Source organism: Tupaia chinensis, unplaced genomic scaffold, assembly GCF_000334495.1.
Source record: "Tupaia chinensis unplaced genomic scaffold, TupChi_1.0 Scaffold000355_1, whole genome shotgun sequence".
NCBI classification, from domain to species: Eukaryota; Metazoa; Chordata; class Mammalia; order Scandentia; family Tupaiidae; genus Tupaia; species Tupaia belangeri.
This window is the reverse complement of record NW_006159850.1, coordinates 6,965,867-6,993,793: the sequence shown is the minus strand read 5'-3', so window position 1 is coordinate 6,993,793 and position 27,927 is coordinate 6,965,867. Positions and strand designations below refer to the sequence as shown.

Sequence of the window (27,927 nt, the reverse complement as noted above, 5' to 3'; positions counted from 1 at the left end):
AGCAGGAAGGTGGGACTTTAAGAGCAGAAAGAATAAAACCAGTGCAGTCGCGCACTCTTGTGAATTAGAAACACCTGGAATGTAAAACATGTATTTCATGGGAGCAGTCATGAAAAGGCAAAGGAAACTTGCATGTAGGACTCCAGGTAATGGGCACTTCAGGTGGTGGACGAAGCAAATAGATTGGTGTGGAGGACCGTTGGGGAGCAGGTGACTGTCAGTCTTGGTTTTTATTCTAGGTGGTAGGTTTGTGGAGTCCTTGTTATGTGATTGAAAATAACTAGGTAATTAATTTTTTTTTGAGAGGTTTTTGCTATAGAACGCGTGTGCTCACCAGAAGGACACAGAGAGAGAGAGACAGAAAGTGAGAAATCACCCCCCGGGGAGATGGCCATGCTGCAATCCCCTCTCCTCCATTCTCCTCTTGGTATCTTGGGCACGCACACACATGCACCCGGCGTGAGTTTAAGCCACCGGGTCCAGGCTCAAACCGCAGTTGACTACATGGGAGTCTAGCGACATAGCCATTACACTAACTGCTGGTCCTGGTAATTAAATTAAAAAAAAAAAATAACCCAGAAGGAACTGGGACTTCCAAGGTGAAATAGAAACTTATGTTCATATGGATCTTAGTTCTTTTGTTACCTATTTTGTCTTACCTTTTAAGAAGCAGCATTACAATACTTTGTAATTGAAAGTAATAGAAATATATTGATATAAAGTTAACAAACTAAAGTAGACGGGGCTCATATACTGATAAGTATCGGATACTTCATAGAGTATTGAGTGCATAAACTATTTATAGCTATTTCTGTTCTTTCATAGAAATTTTACATTTTTTTCCCTTTCTTAGGACAAAGTTAAACTATAATCCTCCAAAAGATGATGGATCAACTTATAAGATTGAACTTGAAGGGATATCGGTAATGGTTATGAGAGAGATCCTGGATTACATCTTCAGTGGGCAGGTACGATGAGAAGCAAAGGAAGGAAGACCTAAGTAGAGGCTTCTGAAGCTCAGGGTGAGGGTCTCCTTTCATCCACCTACGACAAAGCCGCACAGTCATTTTCATCTTCCGCCATCGTGTGCTTTACCAAGTATCCCTGCTGATTGTGTACCCATAGGTGTTCTTCCAGGGCTCTGCTCCCGAAAGAGAAAGTGAGGACCCGAGTCCTCATGGTTTCCACCATTCGAACTCCACCTTCCACCTTCCAGCATGGGATGGGACACGGGATGCTCCCTTCTCCGCTGGCTCCTGTTCTGAGTCTCGAATCCAGTCTTGCTTCTGTCCACATAGTTGAGGCACTTGTTCTGACTCCATGTCATGCAAAGAGGAGCGCGCTTGGGCATTAGGGCTTATGTGTAGAAAGGAAGACCTCTTTGAGGTCCCCCCAGGAGGGAGAATGGTAGCACATTGTGGCCTGTTGCCTGTGCAGTGCAGCTCCCCGCCCAGCCCTCTCTCTTCAGTTCCCTTTGCTGTCTGCACTCGCTCACACTTCGGGAGATGTAATGATGCCCGGGGTAGGAGCTGTCAGTGATCAGACTTCTTGTTCCTTGCTCTGCTCCTGTCCCCCACCCCCCGGTGCATGGAGGAGAGCACGCGGCCTCCAGACTCCTCTCCGGTGTGCATCTGGGCTGGCTCCTCACAGAAGGAAGGGTGGCGCATCGTCCTGTGCTTCTGCAAGGATGCCTTCTCTCTTTACTCTTTCTGGAACCCCATTCCCCATGTGCTCCTCTGTCCCTTCTTCTTCACTTTTCCTGTACTTTCCCTCTCTGCAAGTGCTGTTTCCACTACATGTTTTCTCAGTATTCTGAGTGTATCGCTTACTCCGTCTGAATAGATTCCTTCTGTCCAGAGTCAAACTCAGTGATTCTCATCCTTTTTGCTTTGATTTCATGAGGTTACCACCTTTTCCTTTCTGTTAACACTAGGTGGTGGGTGTGTGCGTATATATGATTTTAAAAGCAAATGAATTTTGGGGCCAGCAGGTGGTGTAATGATTAAGGTGCTGGACTCCCACTTAGCCGACAATGGTTTGAGTCCCAGACCCGGCAGCTTGAAAATCATGCTAGGCACGTGTGCGTGTATGCCCAAAATCCTGAGAGGAAGATGGAAGAGAAGGGATTGCAATATGGCCATCCCTGCTGGGGGATTATTTCTCACTTTCCCTCTCTGCCCCTCCCTGTCTGGCAAGCACACATGCCTTAAGGGAAAAATTATTTTTAAATAATAAAAATTTAAAAATAAATGAATTTAAATTAATTTGGGGAGACCCCTTAAAGTTCTGGAAATACTAGGTATCAGTCCACATCTAGGCTTGAGACCAGTCTCTTGTCTAATGCAATTTAGTGTTTTTTTCCATGCCTCTACTTGTATAGTCTACAAGTATCTGCCGTTCTGTGGCCAAATTCCATTTCTCGTATAAGCAGGGCATTTCCCCTACTCAGTATACTGTACTTCTCTCTGCAGTTCTGTTGTTCAGTTTCTAAGGCAATTGGCAATTATGTGTTTTGTTTTTTATTTTTGTATCTGTGGTACAAAACATGTAAAATGTGGTAAAAACGTTTCTTGTTGCCGCTGTGAAATCTCTCCCTTATTTACAAATCTGAATTGTGGTGAAGTTCCCATGCTTTGGGGGAGTCCACTACTGATTGAGTTGGTACTGAGAGGCCCATTTCTTTCCATTGCCTTACTGGTGGATGGAAAATTTGGAAGTGGGTGGAGGAAGATGCATCAATCAGGAAAATGAAGAAAATTAGAAAGTAAACTTTGCAATGAGAAAACAAAACCTTAATTTAAGGATTTACTCCAAAAAGTACTTTTGAGATCATATTGTCTGTATTGCACAGTGTCCAAGTACAGTGACTTGGGATTCCGAGAGAGGCTTCTGACGCAGTAGAAACCCCTCTTCTCTCAGGGGCCTTGCGTTCAGTCTGGCATTACCATTTGGCAGTAGAATGAAATTAAAGTATTGGAGGCAGGATCTTCAACCTTGCAGGTATCTTAAAGAAACCACCTACAGTTTACTGAAGAATGTAGAACTCCCACATCCTGAGCATTTCTGTTGTCGAGATTGTCCGTAAGTTAGGAGTGAGCAGGGTACACATCAGAAGAGGTATTGATGGGTAATGGTATAACCAGGGAAGATCTGGGAAAAGCTAACCAAGGATGAATCTGCTTAGAACCTTGATAGAAGCTTCCTTGGGACCCTCAAACTCTTGAACAGAACATGCTAGGTTGACTACTGTGAAATTGCCAGTGTTTTGTTACCCTCCAAAAATGGAAACCTCACGTAGGTCAGCCTCACAGAATAGCGGTTTGGGTCTTAGTATGCACATTCCAACGTAAGACATTTATCATGCTCTTACAGATCAGGCTCAGTGAAGACACCATCCAGGACGTGGTGCAGGCCGCAGACCTGCTGCTGCTGACGGACCTGAAAGCCCTGTGCTGCGAGTTCCTGGAGGGCTGCATCGCCGCCGAGAACTGCATCGGCATCCGCGACTTCGCCCTCCATTACTGCCTGCGCCACGTGCATTACCTGGCCACGGAGTACCTGGAGACCCACTTCCGGGACGTCAGCAGCACCGAGGAGTTTCTAGAACTGAGTCCTCAGAAGCTTAAAGAAGTGATTTCTCTTGAGAAGCTAAACGTTGGCAATGAAAGATATGTATTTGAAGCAGTCATTCGGTGGATAGCACATGACACAGACTTAAGAAAGGTACCGGTCCTGACACCGTGATCTTGTGTTGCCTCTGTGTTTATGTTTTTGGCATTATTCATTTCATTGTATTTATTGTTATTATTGAATTTGCTATAGAGCACATGAGCTCACTAGAGAAAGGGAGAGTGAGAAAACAAGCCACCAGGTCTGGGTCTCGAACCGAGGTTGTTCATGTGGGAGTCCCACCGCTTTAACCACCACACCCCTGCTAGCCCTGCCTCTTTGGTTTTTCGATCCAAATTATACTTATTTTTCTTCCACAGTTTGAAAGACTACTGTGACCTAAAAGATAACCTGTAAAACACCCTTCCATGTGTCACTGAAGTGGTTGGTTTTTCATACCTGTCTCCATAACCCCCTGTGACTCACGATATGTCTGTGTAATGTTAACTTTCGTTAGGAATACGCTAGCCTTTGCACATTGTTTTCAGTGAGAAGATGCATTTCTAGAAATGCAATGTCCCCACCCTTGCTTTCAGAGTTCTCCACTCTGGTGGGCTCTCCCCAACTGGAACCTTGGTGCCCAGTGAGCTCGGACGAGGGGGGAGATTGGTCAGAGGAGCTCAGCGCACGGACTCTCTGTGGAATAGCTGACACCTTGGGGAGGGTGGCGAAAGCAGAAGGGCCTGAGTTCCTGTAGCCATGCAGTTCCAGGAGGGAAGGCTCTAAGAGCATCCTCTTTTCTAAATTAAAAAATGGCGGGGGAAGTTTGCCATAGGGTAAAACAGACAGAAAGAGGGAAAGTGAGAAATCATCCCCTGGGGTCCTGGACACACCACAGTCCCTTCTCCTCCATTCTCCTCTCAGGATTTTGGGCACAAATCCACATGCACCCAGCAGGATTTTCAAGCCGTCAGGTCCAAGACTCAAACTATGATCGGCCATGTGGGAGTCCAGCATCTTAACCTCCATGCCACCTGCTGTCTCCAAGAGGGTCTTTTTTAGAAATTCAACTTCTACATATCAAGGAAGGCTATGGGAAGCAGCAAAGGGGCTGGTAACGCTCAGTCAGGCAGTGCTGGCACTTAGAACTGGCATGCTGATAATCTGCCTGGTAACCGTGTGTGTGTTTGTTTGTTTTTTACAAATTGGAATCGTGTGTTCTAAAAACTGCTTTGCATCCCCCGTTTGTCCTGTCCGTTCTTCCCGGGCTGCAGGTGCACATGAAGGACGTGATGTCGGCCCTGTGGGTCTCTGGGTTGGACTCCAGCTATTTACGGGAGCAGATGCTGAATGAGCCGTTAGTCCGGGAGATCGTCAAGGAGTGCAGCAACATCCCACTCAGCCAGCCGCAGCAGGGGGAGGCCATGCTGGCCAACTTCAAGCCCAGGGGCTACTCCGAGTGCATCGTGACCGTCGGCGGGGAAGAGCGAGTGTGAGTACGGCTGGGCTTGTCTGAACAGCGGCACGCAGCAGAGGTGGGCCCATTAACAAGCCTGTCTGGTTTTTCAGTATCTAAAGTATAGTAGCCATCAACTTAAAAAAATTTTTTTGAAAGAATTATTTTATTTAACTTTATTTTTTATTATTATTATTTTCCAGTTTGATCAGAGAGACATAGAGCAGACAGAGAAAGTGACAAAGCAAGCCACCAGGTCCACAACTTGAACCATGGTCGGCCATGTGGGAGTCCAGCTCCTTTAACCACCACGCCGCCTGGCAGCCCCCGACTTTTAAATTGTTTAAACTTTCTTGAGAGCACTAAAATTAGTTATGGCCATTATGAACAGAACTGTCTAAAACATGTCAACTGCTGCTAATCAACCGCTTATTCCCATAGTTCCCGGAAACCAACAGCTGCGATGCGATGCATGTGTCCTCTCTACGACCCTAACAGGCAGCTCTGGATCGAACTGGCCCCTTTAAGCATGCCCAGGATTAACCATGGAGTTCTCTCAGCAGGTACTGTTCTGTGCAAATTTTACTTCAACACAAGGTCAAGTAGTATGTGATTTCAAGGGTTGCACACAATATGCCTCCAAACTTTCTAGAGACCTAATTGGACTGTCTCCCCATGATATTTTCAGCAGAAGCCTGGTGTCAAGACTACGTTTAGAAGAGTGTGTCTTCCATCAGTCCTTGCTATTCTCAGATGTGTAATTCAGAGCTCCCTTTTTTTTTTTAATTTTAAGTTTTTGTTATAGGGCGCGAGGGGGGGGAAGGAAAGTGAGAAATCACCCTCCAGGGGAAATGTCCTCACAGCAGTGCCCCCCCCCCCCTTCTCTTCTTTGCCCCCCCCCCCCTTCTCCTCTTGAGATCTTAGGCATACACACACACACACACACACACACACACACAGCACGCGACATGGTTTTCAAGCCGCCAGGTCTGGGACTTGAACCGCAAAGTCCTCCATGTGCAATATAGTACCTTACCTTCCACGCCACCCATAGCCGTCAGAGCTCCTTTTAAGAATGCAGTGGAGGAGCGTGTGCCTGGTGACTCACTGGCAGGGAGAGCAGACTTCAGAGATTCTTACCCCCGTCTGGCTGCACAGTCACACGTGGAGCCTGGGGTTGCTCTGAGCCATGTTATTTCTGTCTTTAAAATACACACAGGTTAGAATTAGAGTGTGGAACTATTGGGTTGTTGGAAAAGTCATGACAGGTTTTTCTATGCAAAAATGAGTCATGACTTTTCAGAATGCCCAATATATAAAATATATAAAAGCAAACATGTCCTGTGAGAACTGGCAATAGTTTAGTTACTTTACTGCAGAAAGTATATCTTACTTGACCTTTCCAAGTTTAACAGCTGCTCCCTGTTATTTGAAGCTCTTGCATATGGAGATAGAAGAGATTGCAGTTGGGGCCAGCAGATGGCATAATGGTTACATCTCTGGACTCCCACATAGTTGACCAAGGTTTGAGTCTTGGACCTAGTGGCTTAAAACTCAAGCTGGGTGTGTTTGTGCGTACCCAAAATCCCAAGAGAATAGATGAGAAGGGATTGTGGCATGGCCACCCCCGGGGGGTGATTTCTTGCTCTGTCTCTTTTTTCCCAGCAAGCCCACAAACCCTATAGTAAAAATCTCTCTCGCTCTCAAAAAAAAAAAAAAAAAAAGAAAAGGTTGTAGTTGCCTCACTGTCATTTTCTGTCCATGTCCTCTGGACTCGCCCATTGAGTTCCCTGACAAGAGCCATTCCACGCAATTCTGATTACATTAGCTGTCCTCCTAAAATCCTGTTACTGCCTCTGATTTCCCACTGACATTCTCTCTCAGGTTTTGAAAGGTATACCATACCACATCACACCGTACCGTGGAAATGGCTAAGGCAGTGCTGTGGTGGAGAGACGGAATCGTTTCACGAGTCCCAAAACGATTCAAGTTATTGCCAATGTAAAGAGTGCTGGCTGGGACAGGGTGGCCAGCTGATGTGGGTCTAGTTTCACTGTTGTGTCTTCTCAGAATTAGCTCCGTGAAGTTTCCCTTCTGTCACACGTACACATACTCGGGATTTTCACGCACACACGTATCTTATCACAAAGGTTCTCAGGTCCCTAACCTGGCAGAGTTCCAAGAGGGGCTGGTACTTTAGAAGCTGAACAGTGAGGAGAGTAATTGTGCACAGTTGGACCGACCCAGACTGAAATGGCTGGCTACTCCTTTCCGTTTGTCCAGCCCGCTCCATTTCTCTTTCTGTTTTTTGTCTTTTCTTAAATAGATTTTGACTCTTTTTTTGTCATCCAGTTTTTCCTTACTACTCATTTGAAAGTTATATTCTTAATTATATTACTTTGGAGAGATTATCTTAAAATTTAGTCTATCAACGTTAATCAATACATTTGTTTTCCTTCAGGATAATTTTATTTTTTATGTTCCACAGTCTTACAGTGTTAAAAATATATTATTAATAAATAAATATAGCACAAGAGGTCTTTGTCAAGTTCATGAGAAGTGAATTTTATGAAAATCCTATGAATGCATTTCAAAACTTTTTAGGCAACAAAATAAACTTGTACTTTAATTCCATTTTTCCACGAACTTTCTGATGTCACCTTATATATATTTTTATATAAATATTTTATATATACGTATGGATGGGTGGATAGATTATACATAGATCGTGTTCATTTAGGTTTACCACTCTCTCTAATCATTCGTTCTTTCTTTTTTTTTTTTAAAGGTTTTTGTCATAGGGCATTTGTACTTGCCAGAAAGAGGCAGAGAGAGACAGAAGAAAAGTGAGAAATTACCCTCCCAGGGAGATGACCATGCCGCAATCCCTTCTCCTCCATTCTCCTAAAATTTTGGGCGTGCACACATCTGCGCTGGCATGATTTTCAAGTTGCCAGATCTAGGACTCAAACCATGGTTGACCATGAGGGAGTCCAGTGCCCTAACCACCATGCCACCTGCTGTCCCCTTCTTCTTTCTTACACCTCACACTTGACGTAGGATCATTTTCTTTCTCTCTGAAATTCATTCGGTTTCCTTTAACGTGGGTCCTTTGGAGGAAAACTGTCCAATTTGTCTGCAAACATCATCATTTTGCTTTAATTCTTAAAGGACATTTTTGCTAGCTATAGAATTTTAGGTTGGTATTTATTATTTTTCAGCACATTGAAGATGTTTTTCCACTCACTTCTGGGTTTCATTGTTAAGTCTATTGTCAGTTTAAAATCTTCGTTTCTCTGGGTTGTATTTAAGATTTTCTGTTTATTTTCTATCATTTCACTACAGTGTACATAGTCTGTATTTTATTTTAAGTTATGTCATATTTGGGGGGAGGTAGGCTTATTAAGTCTTATCCCAGCCTTTTGTTAATTCTGGAAAAGTCTTATCTATCATGTCTTCTCATACTGCCTCTCTTCCATTCTTCTCCCTCTTTTGGAAGTCAGATTAAATACGGTGATACTTTTCTGGCCATTCTCTGCCTCCTGTTTTTGTTATTTGCCATCTTTTTGTCTCTCCATTGCCACTGCCTTGATTTCTTCTGGTTTATTTTCTCGTCAGTGAATTATCTCTTTAACTCTATGACTACTATTAAACCTATTCACTGATATTTTTTTCTTTTTGCTAAAGTTCTCTTTAAATCTTCAAATATGCTTCCATTTCTTTTTGTTTATTTTAAAATTTGATATAGAGTGTGTGTACTTGCGGGGAAGAGACAGAGAAAGCGAAATTGAAAAATCACCCCCAACCGGGGAAAATCATGCTGCAGTCTCTTCTCTTCTCCTCCTGAGATTTTGGACATGCACATGTGCTTGGCATGTTATTCAAAGGTGCAGGACCTGAAGATGTGGTCGGCTGTGTGGGACCCAGCTGCCTTAAGCCCCGTGCCACCTGATGATCCTGTTGACATTTCTATAGTTCCGTGTTTCTTAGCATTACTTTCACGTTTCCTTTTGTCCTTTTTTTTAATTTTTAATTTTTTTTTTTATTATTTAACACGATGAGCATTGTTTCATTGTCTGGTTACTGCAATAGTTGGAGTCTTTGCAAGACTCTTTTCCATTGTCTGCTTCTGCTAGTTCTTCCCATAATTTCCTGATATGCCTGAATATCTTTGGCCAGAATCTGGTTAAGTTTTATTAAAAATTATTTGTAGGAACAATTTCATGCCTTAAAATCTTAGAATCTGGCCTAGATGAAGGTACTTTTTCCTAGTGAAGTTTTGCATCTGCTGGTTGCCTGAAAACACTCCTGATTTGGACTTCCTGTTAAGCAGATTCAGGGCTGGAGATTTCCTGGATGAGCAAGGAGGTTTTACTGAGTACTGATTCCGGTCAGCCCTCATCCTGAGGATGTAGCACTTTGAAGATGGTCTCCTGCCAAAAGTCACACCTTGTGTGGGCTTGAGGATTAGATTTCTTTTCTTTTCTTTTTTTTTTTTAAGGATTATTTTATTTAACTTTATTTATTTATTTTAATTTGACCAAGAGAGAGAGAGTGAGTGAGCAAGAGAGAGAAAGAGTGAGAAAGCAAGCCGCCAGGTCCGGGACTCGAACCGCAGTCAGCCATGTGGGAATCCAGTGTCCTTAACCACCATGCCACCTGCCGGCCCCGATTTCTGTCTTTTTTATCCCAAAATAAAAGGTTCAAATTTTCCTCAGACTGGTAAATGTCTTTAGAACAAAACAGTTCGCATGCCTGGTAACCTCTGGGTTACTGCTTTTCCCTTCAGTTTTACTTTATTGTCTCTTCGTCTTCCTTTCTTCTAAGATGATTCTTAAAATGTTTTATTCAGCAATTTAGGTGTGGTTTGCAGAATAACCTAATCCACCGTTACCCCAAACAGGAAGTTAACAGTCGCTCTGAGACCCTGATGTGCAGATACCCTGCACGCGGGTGCCCCAGAGCTGATGCCCTAGGGCCTCGAATGAACAAAGGTGGGGATCAGGAGTCCTCTGAGAATCACAGGCTGGACTAGAGCAGGAGAACAGAGATGACCGGGAGCGGCCTGGTGACAGCGCAGGGGGTGTTCCACTTCCTTCGTGCCGTGGGTGATGGGAGCCCACTCAGGGAGAGTAAGGAGTAAAGCAGGATGGCTAACGCGGCTCCGAGTTTGCTCCATCACCCAGGGTCAAGTGAGATGGTCCTGCAGCCCGAGGGCAGGTGGCGGCTGTTGGAGACTGTCTCTGCATGCTCTCCGTCCATGCTGTGGCTTGGCAGGTGTCGAAGACCTACATCTTGGGTTTCTTGTGTGTCTCCTGTGGTCTTTGCAGAAGGATTTTTGTTCGTATTTGGGGGCCAAGATGAAAATAAGCAGACCCTGAGCTCGGGAGAGAAGTATGATCCAGATGCAAACACATGGATGGCCCTGCCTCCCATGACCGAGGTGAGTCCTGCCCCCACCTGAGACGCCGTTCCTACCCTTCCAACTCCCCTTTACTTTCCTTCCGCCTGCTCATTCTGGCCTCCTTCAAGGCCGCCTCACACCTTCTAGAAATGCTCTCACCCCCTGTCTTGTATTTGTTCTTTCCTGCCTCCAGCCACCTGCCCCCAGGTCCCTGCACAGCTTCCACCCTGGCTCCCCTCAGGTGTTCGTTCTTGGGATAGCCTTTCCTCCCGCCTCCCTCTCTTCATACCATGTGTCATTTCTCACATGCTAATTTTTTTTATTATTTATTGAATTTTTACTTACTGTTATTTGAAGTTTGCTATGGGGCACATGTACCCACCAGAGAAAGAGAGGGAGGGAGGAGAGTGAGAAAGCAAGCTGCCAGGTCCAGGACTCAAACTCATCAGTCATATGGGAGTGTATCGCTTTAACCACTATGCCACCTGCTGGCCCCAACTAATGTATTACTTTAAAGAATTATTTAATTTTTTTTTTTTTTTTTTTTTAAATTTGACTAGAGAGAGAGGGAAAGTGAGAAAGCAAGCTGCCAGGTCCAGGACTCAAACCACAGTTGGCCATGTGGGAGTCTGTTGCAGAATGATTGGACCTGGAGGTGGTTAACATCAGAGTGAGAAAACACAGGACGGTGTGCTCGCTCTGTCCTGAAAACAGGAACATGTGATCACGGCCCGATCAAGCGTTCCACCTGTTCTGTAAAGCTGTCTCTCAGTCCTGCCGCCACTCAGCAGCTGCCAGGGCTTTAGCAAGTGCTTGCTGCCTCTCTGGTGCCCTCTTCCTCAGTAAATGTACAGAGAATCAGCCAGTCTGGGCCGCACCCCTCTGAGACGGCCAGCCCCTGGCCTCCTGTTAAACGTCAGTGCTTGTCTTATGTGTTTCTCACTCACGTTTCCAGGGGTCCTACATTTTGGTTACATTGGATGGGACAGGAGTCCAATGCCTTACCCACCATACCACCTGCTGTCCCCAAGACATGCTAATATTTGAGATGCTTCTGCAACCTCTTTGATGGCGGTTGATTTCGTTCTGTTCAGTGTTCAGTTTCGGTGCTAGCATCGTGTTCGTCACCTAAGGGAACTGTGCCATCATTTGTTGGTGAATGAATGTTGAATACCTCAAGCTTCTCTGGTTCCAGACAGCCTTGGCACAGCCCAGTCCTCCCCATGCCTCTCCCTGCCATGAAGGGGAGGGTGTGTGCTGCCATGCTCTTACGTGGTCTGTGACACTCAACCTGCATTTGCGTGGTCTGTGACACTCAGCCTGCACTTACGTGGTCTGTGACACTCAGCCTGCACTTTCTTGGTCTGCCACACACTTATGTGGTCTGTGACACTCAGCCTGCACTTCCTTGGTCTGTCATGCACTTACGTGGTCTGTGACACTCAGCCTGCACTTCCTTGGTCTGTCATGCACTTACGTGGTCTGTGACACTCAGCTTGCACTTCTTTGGTGTGCCATGCACTTACGTGGTCTGTGACACTCAGTCTGAAGATGCTCACTCCCCGTTGCTGTAGAAGTGATCATATTGAAACAAAGCCGTCATTCTTGCTCTGTGAACTCTTGTGAATTGAAAGTAGCTGCTCTGCCGGTGAACTCAGCTTGCGTTCTATTCCCTGTTCTGAGGAATCGCTGGCTCTGGCTCCTCTGTGATGACAGAAGAGTACGTTTCTGGGGACAGCAGAAACATCCGAGCAGTGTTCCTGGGGAATGGTTCTGAACATGGCATTTCACGGTGGGAATGCTGGAGTAAAACGGTACCCCTCATTTCCGTTAATTCGGTGAGTGTACCTTCCGCTGCAGTCGCTGGCCTTTTGTGTACAAAGGTCTTTGATGTCTTTTCAGGCACGACATAACTTTGGGATGGTGGAGATCGACGGGATGCTGTATATTCTCGGAGGGGAGGATGGTGATAAGGAGCTGATCTCCATGGAGTGCTACGATATTTACTCTAAAACCTGGACGAAGCAGCCTGACTTGACTATGGTTAGGAAGGTGAGAGCCGTAACTCATGATAACTGGCTTGTTTGCAAATCGGATCTTAATGTTTCTTTATTTTCTAAATACACCTTTAAAAAAAATATGTGTGTGTGTGTGTGTGTGTGTATACCTATATATATATATTTATTTCTAAGGTTTTTGCCATAGGGAATGTGCTTTTGCTGGAGAAAGACAGGAAGAGAATGAAAGTGAGAAATCACTCCCTAGGGGGATGGCCACACCACAATTCCTTCTCCTCCATTCTCCTCTCAGGATTTTGGGCATACATGCACACACGCCGCGTGTGATTTTCAAGCCACTGGGTCCGGGACTTGAACCACAGAGTTGGCCATGTAGGAATCCAGCGTCTTAATACTTTTAATACAGCTCATAGTGTTAAAAGACCTAGGCTATAGGCTGCCGCCTTTGTTGGTGCTTGCCTTTGTTGCATGGCGAGCTCCATGCAGCACCACTGTGCGCCTTCCCACTTGGTGGTTCCTGTGAGTGCACTTTCCAGAGCTGGGCGCAGTTTACATCTTTGACTATAAGAATATGCTGCAGATCCTCTCTGACTGTAGATGTGTGCTCTTTCAGCTGATTTTTTTTTTTTTTCTTTTGCTATAGGGTCTGTGTGCTTGCTGGAAAGACAGAGAGAGGCAGAAAGACAGAGGCAAGAAATCACCCTGCAGCGGGGATGGCCACGCCACAATCTCTTCTCCATTTTCTTCTTGGGATCTTGGGCATGCACGTACACACGCCTGGCATGAGTTTAAGCCACCAGGTCCGGGACTTAACCTGTGGTCGACTACATGGGAGTCCAGCGACATAGCCATTATGCCAGCTGCTGGTCCTGAATTCTTTTGGTTAGGAATTGAATAATATCTTGTCCTCAGGGTCTCAATCATGAGGCCAGTCCATGGAGTGGTGGTGAAGACAGCTGTATGCCACATTGCTGACCCGCAGTTCGAGTCTCGGACCTGGTAGCTCAAGGAACATGCTGGGCATGTTTGCATGTTTGCCCAGAGTCCCAGAAGGAAGAGAGATGGAGGAGAAAGAATGGAGGAGAAGGGATTGTGGCATGACCATTCCCTAGGGGGCGTGCTTTCCCACATTCTCTCTCAATCTGTCTGTCCTGTCTCTGGTGAGTGCATGTGCCCTCTTAAAGAGTCAAGAATCATAGAACTTTGAAATAATGGTGGAAGAATAGACCAGAGGGACTGACAGAGGGCGTGGTGAAGGCACCGGGCTCCCACATGACCGACTGTGGTTTGAGTTCCAGGCCTGGTAGCTTGCTTTCTCACTCCGTCTCTCTGGCCAAATTTTAAAAATAAAATAATTCATTAAAAAAAAAAAGAGAGAGAGACTGGAAAGCTCTTTAAAGATCTGGATTACTGAGGCCAGGTGGTCTAAGTGTGTGTCCCAGGACATCCCTGAGAACCCCAGGCATGCCCTCGGACTTGTGATCCAGGCCGGCCAAGACTGGGTGTGGATCACAGCACCAGGGACTCCATTGAGAGGCATTTGTCTTTCTTGCTCTCTCTCTCTCTCTCTCTTTCTCTCAGATGAGATAATAAATTTCTTGTAAATTACAAAATTGTTAATTAGAAAACATTATGTGTAATAAGAGCTAAGAGCTCCTTTTCAGAGGATTAGCAATACCTGTGTTACTTTGCTCTTCTTGGGTTTTTTTGTTTTTGTTTTTGAGAGATTTTTGCTATAGGGCTTGTGTCCTTGCCAGAGAGACAGAGAGAGACAGAAACTGAGAAATCACACACACACACACACACACACACCAGGAGAATGGTCACGCTGCAGTCCCTTCTCCTCCATTCTCTTTTTCGGATCTTGGGCATACACGCACATGTGCCCAGCGTGAGTTTTAAACCACTGGCTTCGGGACTATGGTCAGCTACATGGCAGTCCGATGATGTAACTGCTCTGTCACCTGCTAGCCCAACTCTTGATTTTTTCTTTTGTTTTTGAGAGATTTTTGTGATAGGGCATGTGTGCTTTCCGGAGAGACAGAGAAACACAGAGTGAGAAATCACCCCTCAGTGGGATGGCCATGCCGCAGTCCTTTCTCCTCCATTCTCCTCTCAGATTTCAGGCACACACACACACACACACACACACACACACAAACGTCTGGCATGAGTTTAAGCTGCCAGGTCCGGGACTTGAACCACAGTCTACTACATGAGTGTCCAGCAACGTGACTATTACGCCATCTGCTGGTCCTGCGCTCTACTTGTTTTTAAAGCCTTGTGCTGGAACATTGGAAAGTTCTGATTCCTTTCCTCTGTATCTTGAAGTGCTCTGCAGACAATATTTATTCACCTCACTTTAATCGCAAATGTTGCTTTTTTCCCACTGTTGTTTGCTCCTTTCAGATTGGCTGCTATGCAGCTATGAAAAAGAAAATCTATGCCATGGGCGGAGGATCGTATGGGAAGCTTTTTGAATCTGTGGAGTGCTATGACCCGAGGACCCAGCAGTGGACTGCGATATGCCCACTGAAAGAGAGGAGGTGAGCCCGCGCGGAGGTGAGCCCGCGCAGATGTGGCCTTGCTGACTCGTGCTCATTGTGTCTGAAGCCCCTTAACCTGGCTTCTGCTCCTCTTTTCTTTCACTTATACTTGACTTGGCATTTCTTGAAAATTTGAGCAGGACTGAATGCTGCAGAGTTTATTTCTTTACTTATGTTCTAGATTGTCAGAGGGTGCATATGTTTGCTAGAGAGAGAGAGAGAGAGAGCACCCCCTAGTGGACCGTAGTCATCCCACATTCTCTTTCCTGCATGTCTTCATCCCATCAGGATTTGGGGGCATACACGCACAGGTGCCCCGGGTGTTTTTCAAGCAGCTGGGTCCAGGATTTGACCTGTGGTCAGTCATAAGGGATCTGCTTTCTATGTATACCACTTAACCACTAGGCACTATGGGACTGGCCAGAAGTTGCTCTAGTCTCCCCCCTTTCGTCCTTCTTTATTTTTTTTAATGGCAGAGGGTGCGTGTGCTTGTCAGAGAGAAATGGAGAGACAGAGAAAGGGAGGAAGCATGCCCCAGTGGGCCATAGTCATGCTGCAGTCCCTTCCCCTCCACTTTTCCATCCTGTCGGGGTTTGGACATACTCACACACACATGTCCAGTGTATATTTTAGTCCACTGGGGACAGGACTAGAGCTGTAGTCAGCCACGTGGGATCCAGCTCCCTTAACCACTAGGCCGCAGGGCTGGCTGTGACAGAGTTTAAACAGCTTACAGGGACCTACACACGGGGTCACGTAAACCCAATACGTAATGTGCTCTGCTCCGCCTTTCAGGTTCGGAGCAGTGGCCTGTGGTGTTGCCATGGAGCTGTATGTGTTCGGGGGAGTCAGAAGTCGTGAGGACATGCAGGGCAGTGAGATGATAACCTGCAAGTCTGAGTTCTACCACGACGAGTTTAAAAGGTAATTACGAGTGGCTCCACTTGACTTATATAGCTTTTTCCTTATGCTTGTAAAGTCACGGTTCGCTTTGCTTAGTTTCCAAGTTACTTCTTTGAATGATGTACTTAGAAGATAGGTCTAACGCATATTAGACATTTAGACGGTGACTTCAGAAGTGTTACTAACTTAAAGGAAAACGTAGAAATCTACTCTAAAATGTAGATCCGATCTGGACACTTACTTAAAATCATTCATTAGCTCCCTGTGGCTTTTTTTTTTTAAGAATTATTTTATTTATTACTTTTTTCAATTTGCTATAGGGCACATGTGCTCACCAGAGATAGAGAGAGAGAGCATGCCACTGGTCCCCGGGACTTGAACCACAGTTGGCCATGTAAGAGTACAGAGCCTTAACCACCACGCCACCTACCAGCCCCCAGCTCCCTATGGCTCTTAACTTAGCATATATGGCCTGTTGTGCAACGGCCTTGGTCTATTCCTACTAGTCTCAGACCTCTGGTTCTTCACACTGAGCCACATTTTCCCACCAAATGCATAGAATTATCTCAGCTCTGCTTGTGTGCTATTCTCTAAAATGTTCTTTTCTAACTTTTATCCAGTTAGTTGGCTTCTTCTAAAACTCTGCTTAGTTATCACCACCTAGAGAAGGCCTCCTCACATGTCCCAGTCCTCAGTCCATGACCCCTAACACTACAACGCCTCGCTCCGAGGTAGTGAGTGCTACCTTGAGCAGGCCACTTCAAGGTAAGGTTCAGCTTGGTCGGCTCTGCGTCCTAGTTCCCAGTGTCACACCTGGGATGTTTATACCGGACGTGCAGTATCATGTCGAATAGTGCTACAATGTGTCTGAAATTCTTCTCCACCTCCCTTTGCGTGTTATTGTTACAGCCATTAAGCCGTATTTTTATTGCAGTAACATCTTACAATCCTAAAGGAAGACTGCTGTGTTAAATATAATCTTGTTACAGTGTTTCGTTCATGTTACCAGAAGGGGGTGCCATAATGTCATATTTTTTCTTCTTCCTTTTTTAATGATTTATTTATTTATTTTTTCCATTTTCCCACAAACATTTACTCAAGATTGTGGCTGCCCTTTTGCAATCTCTACTGATTACAATGCTGGGCTGGGAAAGTCCAGGTTATTTTATGGTATGAATTCTTTCATATAGCTTCTCTAATCCTCCCTGCCAGGCAGAACTGTTTATGGTGCCAGGACATCCTTCCAAGAGCTTCCGTTGACTTACTTGAGATCCACCTTAGTTCCGTAGTTTTCTGGTTAATCTTCAGATATGACATTCCAGCCAAAGCCCTGTCTATTAACTAGTATTTTTAATTTCCAATTCAAAGCAACTGATATTATTGAACTTATGCAAATAACCATTCTACCACAAAATAAGAATACTCCCAAACATTTTCCAATTCCAGAGGGTCAGGAAGGGAGAAAAGTTTGTTTCCATTTAAAGAAGCAAACAAGAAGAAAAAACATTTTAACAAATTGCTGAACCTATCAACAGCTCAAAAGAAAGCAGTATCCTTAAATTGGGAAAACAGTACAGTAAAGAAAAAGGCAGTAATGTTTCTCTCAAAAGTCATAATGTTTTTTGTTACCTTGTTTCTGTGTGTCTTTAGTTTTCCTGGTAAAGTACTCCTTTCAGAATTTCTTGAAGAGCTGTTCTGGTGTTGGTAAATTCTTTCAGTTATCTGAGAATGTTTTTTATCTTTTCTTACCATATGAAGGATAATCTTGCCGGGTATAGTATTCTTGGTTGAACTTGTTTTTCACTTAACACTTCGAATATGTTTTCCCATTCTTTCCTCGCTCATGTTGTTTCTGATGAGAGGTCTGAGGTTAGCCTGATGGGATAACCTTTATAAGGAATCAGACGTTTCTCTCTTGCCAATTTTAGTATCTTGTGTTTGTGGATTTGGCCAATCTGGTTATGATATGCCTTGGAGAAGGTCTTCTTGGGTTGATTCTGTTAGAGATCCTTTGTATTTCTTGGGTCTAGATATTTGAATGGCTCTCTAGATTTGGAAAGTTTTCTTCCAGGATTTCATAGAGTAGATTATCAATGCCCTTATTAGTTTATTCACCTTCTGGGATACTGATTATCCGGAAGTTTGGGCGCTTAGTGGTATCTAGTATTTCTTGTATAGTACTCTCTCTCTCTCTCTCTTTTTTTTTAGTTCTTAGCTTTTTTTTTTTTTTCCCCTAGGTCAGAGGTTTTTCCTTCAACATCCAAGATTCAATCTTCTGCCTAGATTAATCTGCTTTTACTACTTTCGAGGGAGGTTTTGATTTCCTGTATTGCAACCTTCATCTCTAACAGCTCCATTTGATTCTTTCTTATGGTGTGTATTTCCTCTTTTAGATAGTGCAAGAACTTCCTCACCTCCTGGAACTTGTTGGCCCTTTTCTCCTACTTATTCTGGAATTCATGGTCTCTCAGCTCTTGCATCTCATTTAGTTTTGTCGCTATGAATATTCTGAATTCTCTTTCAGACATTTCCATGAGTTCTCTGTACTGTCTGTGGATGAGGAAGGACTATTCTTTTCACTTAGGGGAGAGATATTTTCTTGGTTTCTCATATTTCTTGTGCCTCTGCATTGGTTTCTGGTCATTTTGTGACAACTCTAGGGTGTTTAGCAACATGGTATCCACACAAAGATTATTAGTTCAGATTTATAAAAAGAAGTGTCATCCTTAAAGCAAGAAGTTCAATAAGTGTTGAGGATTTCAGTGACCCTGAAAGCATGCACCTAGGCCTGTCTAGGTACTCAGTGTGTGAAGACTGAAGAGCAGAGTGGGAAAGCAAGGTTGAAAATAAATAAATAAAAGCAAAAGGAAGAGAAGAGGGGGGAATAAACAACTAACAAAAAAGAGGGGGAAATTTTTTTAAAGGTAAAAAATGAAAACTGTGGCATGCTAGCGTGCCACGCGAAGATGCCAGGACACACCTCAGATTTAAAATGGCTTCTGAAATTAGCAAGAGAAAGAAAAGGTGAGGAGAAGTGCTTAAAAAAAAATTTTTTTTTTTAATTTAAAGAGAGAGACAGACAGAGCCAGAGAGAGGACAGAGGTCACCCTACCTTGCCTGAGTGTTTTGTGGATCTAGAAGATGAGGTGTAGCGCATAGCTTTAGTCACCTTGGTCCCTGAACACGCCAGTACACACCCCATAATGTAATATTGAATTTTGTATTATTTTGCTTAAATGAGCTAGCAGGGACTAGTTACTAAGATTTAGATATAGGGATAAATATTACTTGGCTCTTAATGCATTTTAAATGTATATTTTTTGCATAGCTTTTTTTTTTTTTTTCCAATTAGAGGGTCAGGCCATCATGGATTTTTTTTTCAATTTTTGCCATAGGGTGTGTGTACTTGCCAGAAAGAGCCAGACAGAGAGAGAAAGAGAAACAGAATGGGAAAGTGAGAACTCTCCCACGCTGGTGCAGTGGCCACACTGCAATCCCTTTTCTTCCATTTCCTCTGAGGGTTTTGAGCACGCACACACACGTGTGCAGTGTGTTTTTCAAGCTGCTGGTTTCAGGACTCAGACCATGGATCTGACCATGCGGGATCTAACACCTTAGCCACCACACCGTCTGCTAACCCCAGAAATGTTTTTTCTTTAAGTTTATTTCTTTTCATGAATGAGGAAGACCGAAGAGAGGCCCCCAGCAGAGTCCTGATGCCGTGATTCAGCTGAGCTTTAGCCAGCTGCAGATCGTGGGCACGCTCACACTTAGTGTGCTCAGGGAGGTGTGTGGACATGAGCCCAGAACCTTCCCACCGGGTCAGCCTCGCAAAGCATTGCGTTCCCACTGGCCCACTGGCCGGCTCCCTTGGGAAAATGTGTTAGAGAAAATAGAGCAATTCAGAGAGCATTAGCTATGGTGGTTTGCAGGGGAGAATTTCAAACACTTTACATTTTTCCTTCCTTAATACACAAATTACCGAGACGGCTGTCTCCCAAGGTATGAAGTAGTTCATTAATCCACTGGCCCAGTGACTCTCGTGTGTGTCTTTCCAGCTTCACTAACAGGCAGTAGCCAGTGTGTTTGCTTCGTGATAAAATATTGATATGCACCTTTTCCACAATGACCAAGTCACTGTTGAGACAGCGTGAGTTAGTAACATGCTTGCTGGAAGAGTCCAGTTTGCCTACATCTTCCTGCCCCTGTTTTGCTTGTGTATTATTTAAATCTGTCTATAAAGTTTCTCAGTCTGCCCTTGATAAGCTTTGAATTCCGAGCAATTAAATTACATACTTATATTTATATTAGATTATTTCATATTTATGGTTGATGAGATTTCAATACAACTATTATATGCTTTAAGTTTATAATTATTAAACATGAGTACTGGCCCCTTCTTGCTATTTAAAAGCTTGTTTATCTTCAATTTCTTTAATTTTTTTTTAAGAGAGATTTTTGCTATAGGGTGCATGCACTCTCCAGAGATACAGAGAGAAAGTGAGAAATCAACCAGCAGAGCAGATGGCCATGCCACAATCCCTTCTCCTCCATTTTCCTCTTGGGATTTTGGGCATACATGCACCCCACATGAGTTTCAAGCCACTGGGTCTGGGACTCGAACTGCAGTTGGCCAAGTAGAAGTCTGATGCCTTACCCACGCCATCTCCTGCCTCCCCCCCCGTTTTCTTAATTCTCAGCTCTCCAATGACAGTTTGTAAGTAGAATGCAGAAAGCCATTAAGTTAAATTGTCACTATGACTTACAAGACCCTTAATGCGTTCACGTAATACTAAATGTGTATATAGCGCCAGCTGCCACGTGTTCATTCACGGAGCTCATCTGGTCTCAGAACAGCCTTCTGACGTACTGGTACTGTCATTCCTGTCTTACGTGAGGAACTAGAGCTCCGAGATCCAGAAATGTGCCAGGACACACAGGTAGCGAGTGGGAAAGCTGGAATTCGAATGTCGGGGTTCTGGCTCCAGAGTCCACCTTTATAACTCCAGCATTAGATTGACGTAGAGATGGAGGCTTCTTAAGGAATAGTCACAGAGAATATGACCTGCAGCAGTAGTTCATTTCTTAAAAGATGAAGTGTTGTGTTTGCATACTGTGGACACTGTGGCCCAAAGAGCAATCTGTATTAGGTTGGAGGCTGTCACGATGTTTTTAAGTAATCTCTTATCTTTCCTGTCTTTGTTCCCTATTTTTAGGCTCAAACTTTCCTGGAAAAATGCCATATCTTCTTATTTTCTGTATTTCTGAGCAAAAACAAAACTGTTTTAAGGAAAGCCAAAACTGGCCCTGTGATCTTACCAAGTCACAGTAACAGCTTACTAAACCCAAAAAGACAGTTTCTCCGTTTCTGTTCCTGTGTTCCCTTTTCAGATAAGACCAGCACCTTCCCAGGTACTCACTGACTCTCCTGGACGTCATATCTCATCAGTTGCCAAGGCTTCTTTGGGGGGATCTATTTATGTATATCACACACGCGTATTATTTTTCATCTCCATTCCTCTGCTCCTACCCTAATGTCGCTGCTTCTTTCTGTGTGCAGTATCGTAAACTCTGTGATCAGTTTCCACTAATTCATTTTATGTCCTTTGGCTTCGGAATATCAGTTGGACAAAAACTTTGGTCGTTTCATTCCTTTGCTCAAAATTCTTTTTCTCACAGATCTGAGTGCAGGTTCTGTGCGTCCCCTCCCTTCTACAGCCCCCTGTGTGTCACTGTCTCGTGCACTGACTCAGGCTCAGTGCCACACCCACACTTTAATATTTTTATATAAATTGTGTTAACTGTTTTGAAATCTGGACCTGTCTGTTTTGATCTTTGAATGGATCATTGGAATAGACATATTTGATAACTGGCAGACTCTCCAACTTGGTTCTCTGACCCCTGGTTTGGGGGCCCTCATGTCAGGAAGAGCTGAGTGGGAGTCCTTGGAACTTTTCTTGCCTATAGAGATAGAAAACCAGGAGCAATGGGAATTAGTCACCATTAAGGAGTTAAAATTCAGGAGTGGTGATACCTATCCTCACTTCTGTCACTTGAAAAAAGCACAGAAGTTCGGTAAATCTTGGAAAATGACTATGTATGTCACAAGTGTCATCAGGTGGTTACACTGGTCAACCATTCTACCCCAGATGGAGTATCTTCATACAACTTTAACATCTTCATGAACACCGTCTCTGGCCTTTGTATGTAGCTATTGACCTAGCTAATGTTTTGGGTTGTTTTTTGTTTGTTTGGTTGTTTGTTTGTTTGTTTTTGGAGAGATGTTCACTGTAGGGCGCGTGCGCTTGCCAGACAGAGAGAGACATAGAGACAGAAAGCGAGAAATCACCCCCCAGGGAGGATGGTCATGCCGCAATCCCTTCTCCTCCATTCTCCTCTCGGGATCTTGGGCACGCACGCACACGCGCCCGGCGTGAGTTTTAAGCCACCGGGTCCGGGACATGAACCGCGGTTGACTACGTGGGAGTCCAGCGACATAGCCATTACGCTAACTGCTAGTTCCCTTGTTTGTTTGTTTTTTAAGAACTATTTTTTTAAATTTGTATTTGTTATTATTTTTTAATTATATGAGACAATGACAGAGAAAGGAAAGTGAGAAAGTAAGCCACCAGATCCAGGACCCAAACCGTGGGGATCCAGCACTTAAACCACCACACCACTGCCGGCCTCACTGGTGTTTTTTTTCTTCATTCCAATTTGCGAGGACCACCAGAAGCAGTTTGCTGTTACCTGGCAGGACCAATAGTACACTATACAGTCTTGTCTGGAGGCTGTGGCAGTCCTGCAGAGATCTTTGTCACCTCGATGTTCCACAGAACAGCACACCGTCTACACCACATTATGCTGTTTGGATCTCATGATTAGGAAAAAGCAAGTACTTCACATGCCTTATAGGATATGTGAAATACAGGATGAAGGGCAAACTCCACTCCTAACCATACCTTTTTCAGTCCTGGTCCAGTCAGGAGGTAGCCTCGTGAGTATTTGAACAGTAAGTGTGATATTCGCTGTTATTAACTAGTAAGAGGTAGTCAGCTACTCAAGGGGCGTGAGGGGATTCTGAAGTCGAAGCGGCCAATGTAGGAAGCACAGCCTCTGCCTTCGGTACTGAGAGAAAGTGCTCTGGAGGAGACTAACTGGGCAGAGTCCTTCCCGCACCACAGACTGAGGTTCACTGTTGGAGGAGGGTGTGCTGTGGCCTCCAGAGGGGAACTTGCCGAGGGTTTGCACCCCTGGCCAGCTGCATGCTGATGGGCGGTACAGTAGGAGGACGAGGGGCTGACTGAGACTGGAGTGGCCCTTTGTCTCCCAATCTTACCGCCCTCCGGTACCCCTTGTGGACAGAGAGCTGGCTGCTGATTTCACTGATTTCTCTTACCTGTATTATCTCTGTTCTTTTACTTAGGCTGGGTTTACTTTTCTCTTTCCTTTCTACTTCTTCAGGTAGCATTTTAGATAATTGATTATAGATCTTTTTAGCCCCCCTCCTTTTTTTTAAGTTTATTTGTCTTCATGATAGCATGTGCATACACACCAGAGAGAGAGAGAAGCACCTTCAGCTATGTCTTGTCACTCTGCAGTCCCCTTTCTCCTGCCCTCCAGCTCTTCAGAATCTTGAGCTCGTGTGCATGCACCCAGCGTGTTTGCAGACCAGCCCATGAATCCAAACCCACAGTCGGCCATGTGGCTTCCAGCACTGTAGTTTGGTGATTTTTATTTAACTCTGCTTCTTCCTTTGTTATCTCCATTCTGTTCTTAGGATCGTCCAGCAGATTTGTTTGTTTTAATTATTAGAGGGTCCATGCACTCACCAGAAATAGGCCAGGGGAGAAGAAGGAGGCAGCCCCAGTGGGGTGTGGTCAGACCACAATCCCTCCTCTCTCGACAGGATTTTGGGTACACTCACACGCCCAGCGTATTTCTCAAGCCACAGTAGGTCATATATGGGCTTTGCTCCCTTAACCATTTGGCTACAGGGCCAGCCTGAGTTTTTTTGTTTTAGCTCTTGCTTTGTCAGTTTCTAAAATTTCATAGTTTGTTTTTAGACTTCTGTTTTTCTGTGCTGAAATTCCCATCTTTTCATCACAAGTATGTTTTCCCTTCTCTTGTTGAGAGTTATAGTAGCTGTGTTCAATTCCCTGCCTGGTAACTCGGTATCTGAGGCATCTCAGAGTTGGCGTCTGTTGATTATTTATTCCCTTGAGAATGGATTCTAATTTTTCTGACTCTGTTGAATAATTCTGGATTGCGTCCTCTAGATACTGTGAATATTATGTTGTTGTAGCCCTGAATTTTCTTTTATTGCTTGAAAGTGTTGCTGTAAGCTTGTTAGTGGGCAGTTAACTTCATCAGACTCAAATGGCAAGCTGTCCCACCTGCAGTGAGTGACAGCCCCAGTCTCAGTTCAGTGCCTTCGGCCTTGGTTTCAAGCATTGTGGATCCAGGGTCAGCTAAAGACTTCCTGAGATGACTGAACACACACATCTAGGTGATTTTAGAACACGCATACATCTATGTGATTTCAAAAGAGGACACAGTAGGAAAATCTTTGTAACTTTGGGATTAAGGGAAAATTTCCTAGAAGGACACAGAAAGCATAACATGAAAGAAGACAAGGAGGCCCAGCGGTGGTGGCATGCTCGACCTTGCTGCTGGGGAAGCTGAGGCAGGAGTATTACAAAACAGCAAGCCCCGGGACCAGCGGTTAGCATCAAGGCTATGTCGCTGGACTCCCATGTAGTCAACTGCAGTTCAAGTCCCGGACCTGGTGGCTTAAAACTCAACGCTGGGCGCGTGTGCATGCGTGCCGAAGATCTCGAGAGGAGAACGGAGGGGAAGGGATTGCGGCGTGGCCATCCTCCCAGGGGTGATTTCTCACTTTCTGTCTCTCTGACTCTCTCTGTCTGTCTGGCAAGGGCATGTACCCTATAGCAAAACAAAACAAAACAGCAAGCCCCATCTAAAAAAAAAAAAGATGAGGAACAATAGGTGGCATGGTGGTTGAAGTCACTGGACTCCCACAATGTCGACCGTGGTTCAAGTCCCAAACCTGGCAGTTTGGTTTCTCACTCCCCTCTTCCTCTCTCACTCTGTCCCTCTTTGGTCAAATAAAAATAGAAGTTTAAAAAAAAAAAGGTGACGACGATGTATTGGAATTCATCAAAATTTCTTTTGAATTCATCTGTTCTTTATAAATTCCATTCAGAAGATAGAAAGGCAGTCTGTATGCTGGGGATATTCCTAGTGCTGGGTTGTCAGAAAAGTTCTGCTGCATTTTTGCATAGAGAAGCATAGAAAATGTGTCGTGACTTTTCTGACAACCCAATGCACGTAACCAACAAAGGACTGTGTCCACCAACTACACAAGTCAGTAATAGAAAGACAGTAGACCCAATTTTTAAATGAGCGAATCTTTGAACAGACATTTCCTAAAAGAATGTACATAAAAGCCGATAAGACATACAGAGGTGCTCAACATCATTAGCCTTAGGGAAATGTGTGTCATTAAAATGACTAAAATTAAAAGATAGTGCCAAGAGCTGACAAGTAGCACCAAGCAGTTGGGGCTCTCATACTCTGCTCGTTGGAATGCAGTGGCACAGCACTTTGGAAAGCAGTGGGTTGTGTACCCTTACCTTATAACCCTCCCATGCCTTAACATAAGGCCGCAAAAATGACCTAACTCTAATGTTCACAATGGCCAAAGCCTGGAAGCTAGCCAAATGAACATCAACTGTGAATGGATAAGCCATCTGGTACACCCACATAGTGTCCGACTACTTAGAAACAACGAAATCACTCAGAAACAAACGAATTACCAAGGCATGCAGCAGCAGGGATGACTCAGAAACTTTATGCTGAGCCAGAGAGATAGACTGGAAAGTACATGCTCTTGAAGCCAGCAGGTGGCATGGTGGTTAAGGTGCTGGATTTCCACATGGTCAACCATGGTTCAATACCTAGACCTGGCATCTTGAAAATCATGCCAAGCACGTGTGCATGGGATCCCAAAATCCCGAGAGGAGAATGGGGAAGGGATTGTGGTGCCGCCATCTCCCCTGGGGGATGATTTCTTACTTTCCCTCTCTTTGTCTCCAGTGAGCAAACATGCCCTATGGCAAAAATCTTATTAAAAAAAAAAAAAAAAGCGTGCTCTCTCTGGGTGTGTGTAGATGATGCCTGGCACAGACAGGACTGGTGCCCTAGTGACAGGAAGGCATCGGTGGGTATCTGCAGGCGGAGTGTAGGGACCAGCGTGGCACGCTGTAGGACCGTTGAGGGCTCACCACGTTCTGTGGTCCCTGTCTTCCCAGATAGAGTCATCCTTTTCATTTCCTTCATTTTGTCCATCCATTTTTCTTCCAGGTGGATCTACCTTAATGACCAGAATTTATGCATCCCTGCCAGTTCCTCTTTCGTCTATGGCGCTGTCCCTATAGGAGCCAGTATTTATGTGATTGGAGACCTTGATACAGGTAAGACCTACAGTGAGTTGGCTGGAGCCGCCGGCTGCTGATTCCGAGGCACCTCGTCTCACCTTCGCTGACTTTTGTGGTTTAGGTACCAATTACGACTACGTGCGCGAGTTTAAAAGGAGCACAGGAACCTGGCACCACACCAAGCCACTCCTTCCATCCGACCTCCGCCGCACTGGGTGTGCAGCCTTGCGCATTGCGAATTGCAAGCTTTTCCGCCTGCAGCTCAAGCAAGGCCTGTTCCGCATCCGTGTTCACTCTCCTTGAAGAGGAAGCAGAGCAGGAGGCGAGATCCTGACCTGAGTTGACCGTAACATAGCTTTACACGAGGGAGAGCAGAGACGGCGACTGGAACGGGTTCTGCGTGCTGGGCTTCGGTATGGTACCTCTCTGGTGGTTTGATAATGCTTAAAAGCTTGAGCTTCAGCTCCTGTTTAGGAGAACCTTTAACTTGAAAAAACTACCTGGGAGGAATCAGTGTCTCCAGTTAGGCATGCCTGTAAACCGTGGAGGCTAGTAACTATCAAAAGGAAAGGGAGTGGGAATTGGTATAATGTAAAATATTACAGTTAAAACACTGAGGCGGGAATTGGTATAATGTAAAATATTGAAGTTAAAACATCAAGGTGCATTTCCCATGGCGGGAACACATATCTGACTGACCACCGTGTTCAAGTTCGAGGCTTTGGTAAACACAAACAAAATCCTTATATGCAAGTCAACATATCCAGTCATACCAAGACCGCTTTTCTACTGCACTTGGGAGGGTGTATTATGCCTAACCCTGCTGCCCACCGAGTTAAGGTTTGTGCCTAAACTGTTAGGTTGGACCGTATGCCAGTTAGTACCCATTTATTACTAGTACTCTGTCCTAAGACTCTGTAAAAGTGTATTATGAATCGAAACCAAGATAAGATTTCTCTCTTGTAACATTCTGTCTTAGTAACAGAAAGATGCAGCACATGGGAGAGTCAGGCTGCAGCGCACGGGTGAGCTTACGGAAGCTGCTGGCCGCCGTTAATCGAGGGTGAGGTGTGTCAGGCTGGGGTTCTGGGCAGTACTTCCGGAGCTGTGCGGATCTCATGCGGTGCCATCCTTCTTTTTCAGTCGATCAAAACCATTTTATAAGTATGGGGATATTATCGAGTAGGAGTTTTTATAAAAGAAAGACCTGAGTCAGAAAAAGAAAAAAGGTCGGCTATGACTGCAAAAGATAAATGAATAAACTGTCCGGACAAACTCTGTAGGGATCAAAACTTTTTATTATCTGTCTGAAAGCACACAAAGTCTTGTTTACTGTTTAGGATTTGAAAACTCGTCATAGAATGCACATCTGTGTTAAGAATCTAGTCTTTGTCATGGAATTTTCCCAGTGCCGTTCACTAGTAAGAGTTTCAGAAAAATTGCTTTATGAGAAAAGTTTGGCTGGTAGAGTAAACTACCTCAACTTACTTTCATTGTGTTCATAGTGGAGCAAACTCATCTTCCTCTTTCC

The 27,927-nt window shown here is 44.6% G+C and overlaps 1 protein-coding gene across 1 annotated transcript; it reads left to right on the top strand.

Moving 5' to 3' along the window:
* Nucleotides 1-853: 853 nt before the first annotated feature.
* GAN (gigaxonin) lies at nt 854-27,921 on the top strand (the record flags this gene model as incomplete). Its single annotated transcript, XM_014589382.1, is given in 10 exon segments — nt 854-968; nt 3,373-3,723; nt 4,884-5,101; nt 5,507-5,628; nt 10,396-10,508; nt 12,372-12,521; nt 14,897-15,033; nt 15,829-15,957; nt 26,323-26,432; nt 26,518-27,921. Coding segments are annotated over 10 exon segments (1,627 nt in total), but the record flags the coding sequence as incomplete, so codon positions are not given.
* Between the last annotated feature and the right edge of the window lie 6 nt (nt 27,922-27,927).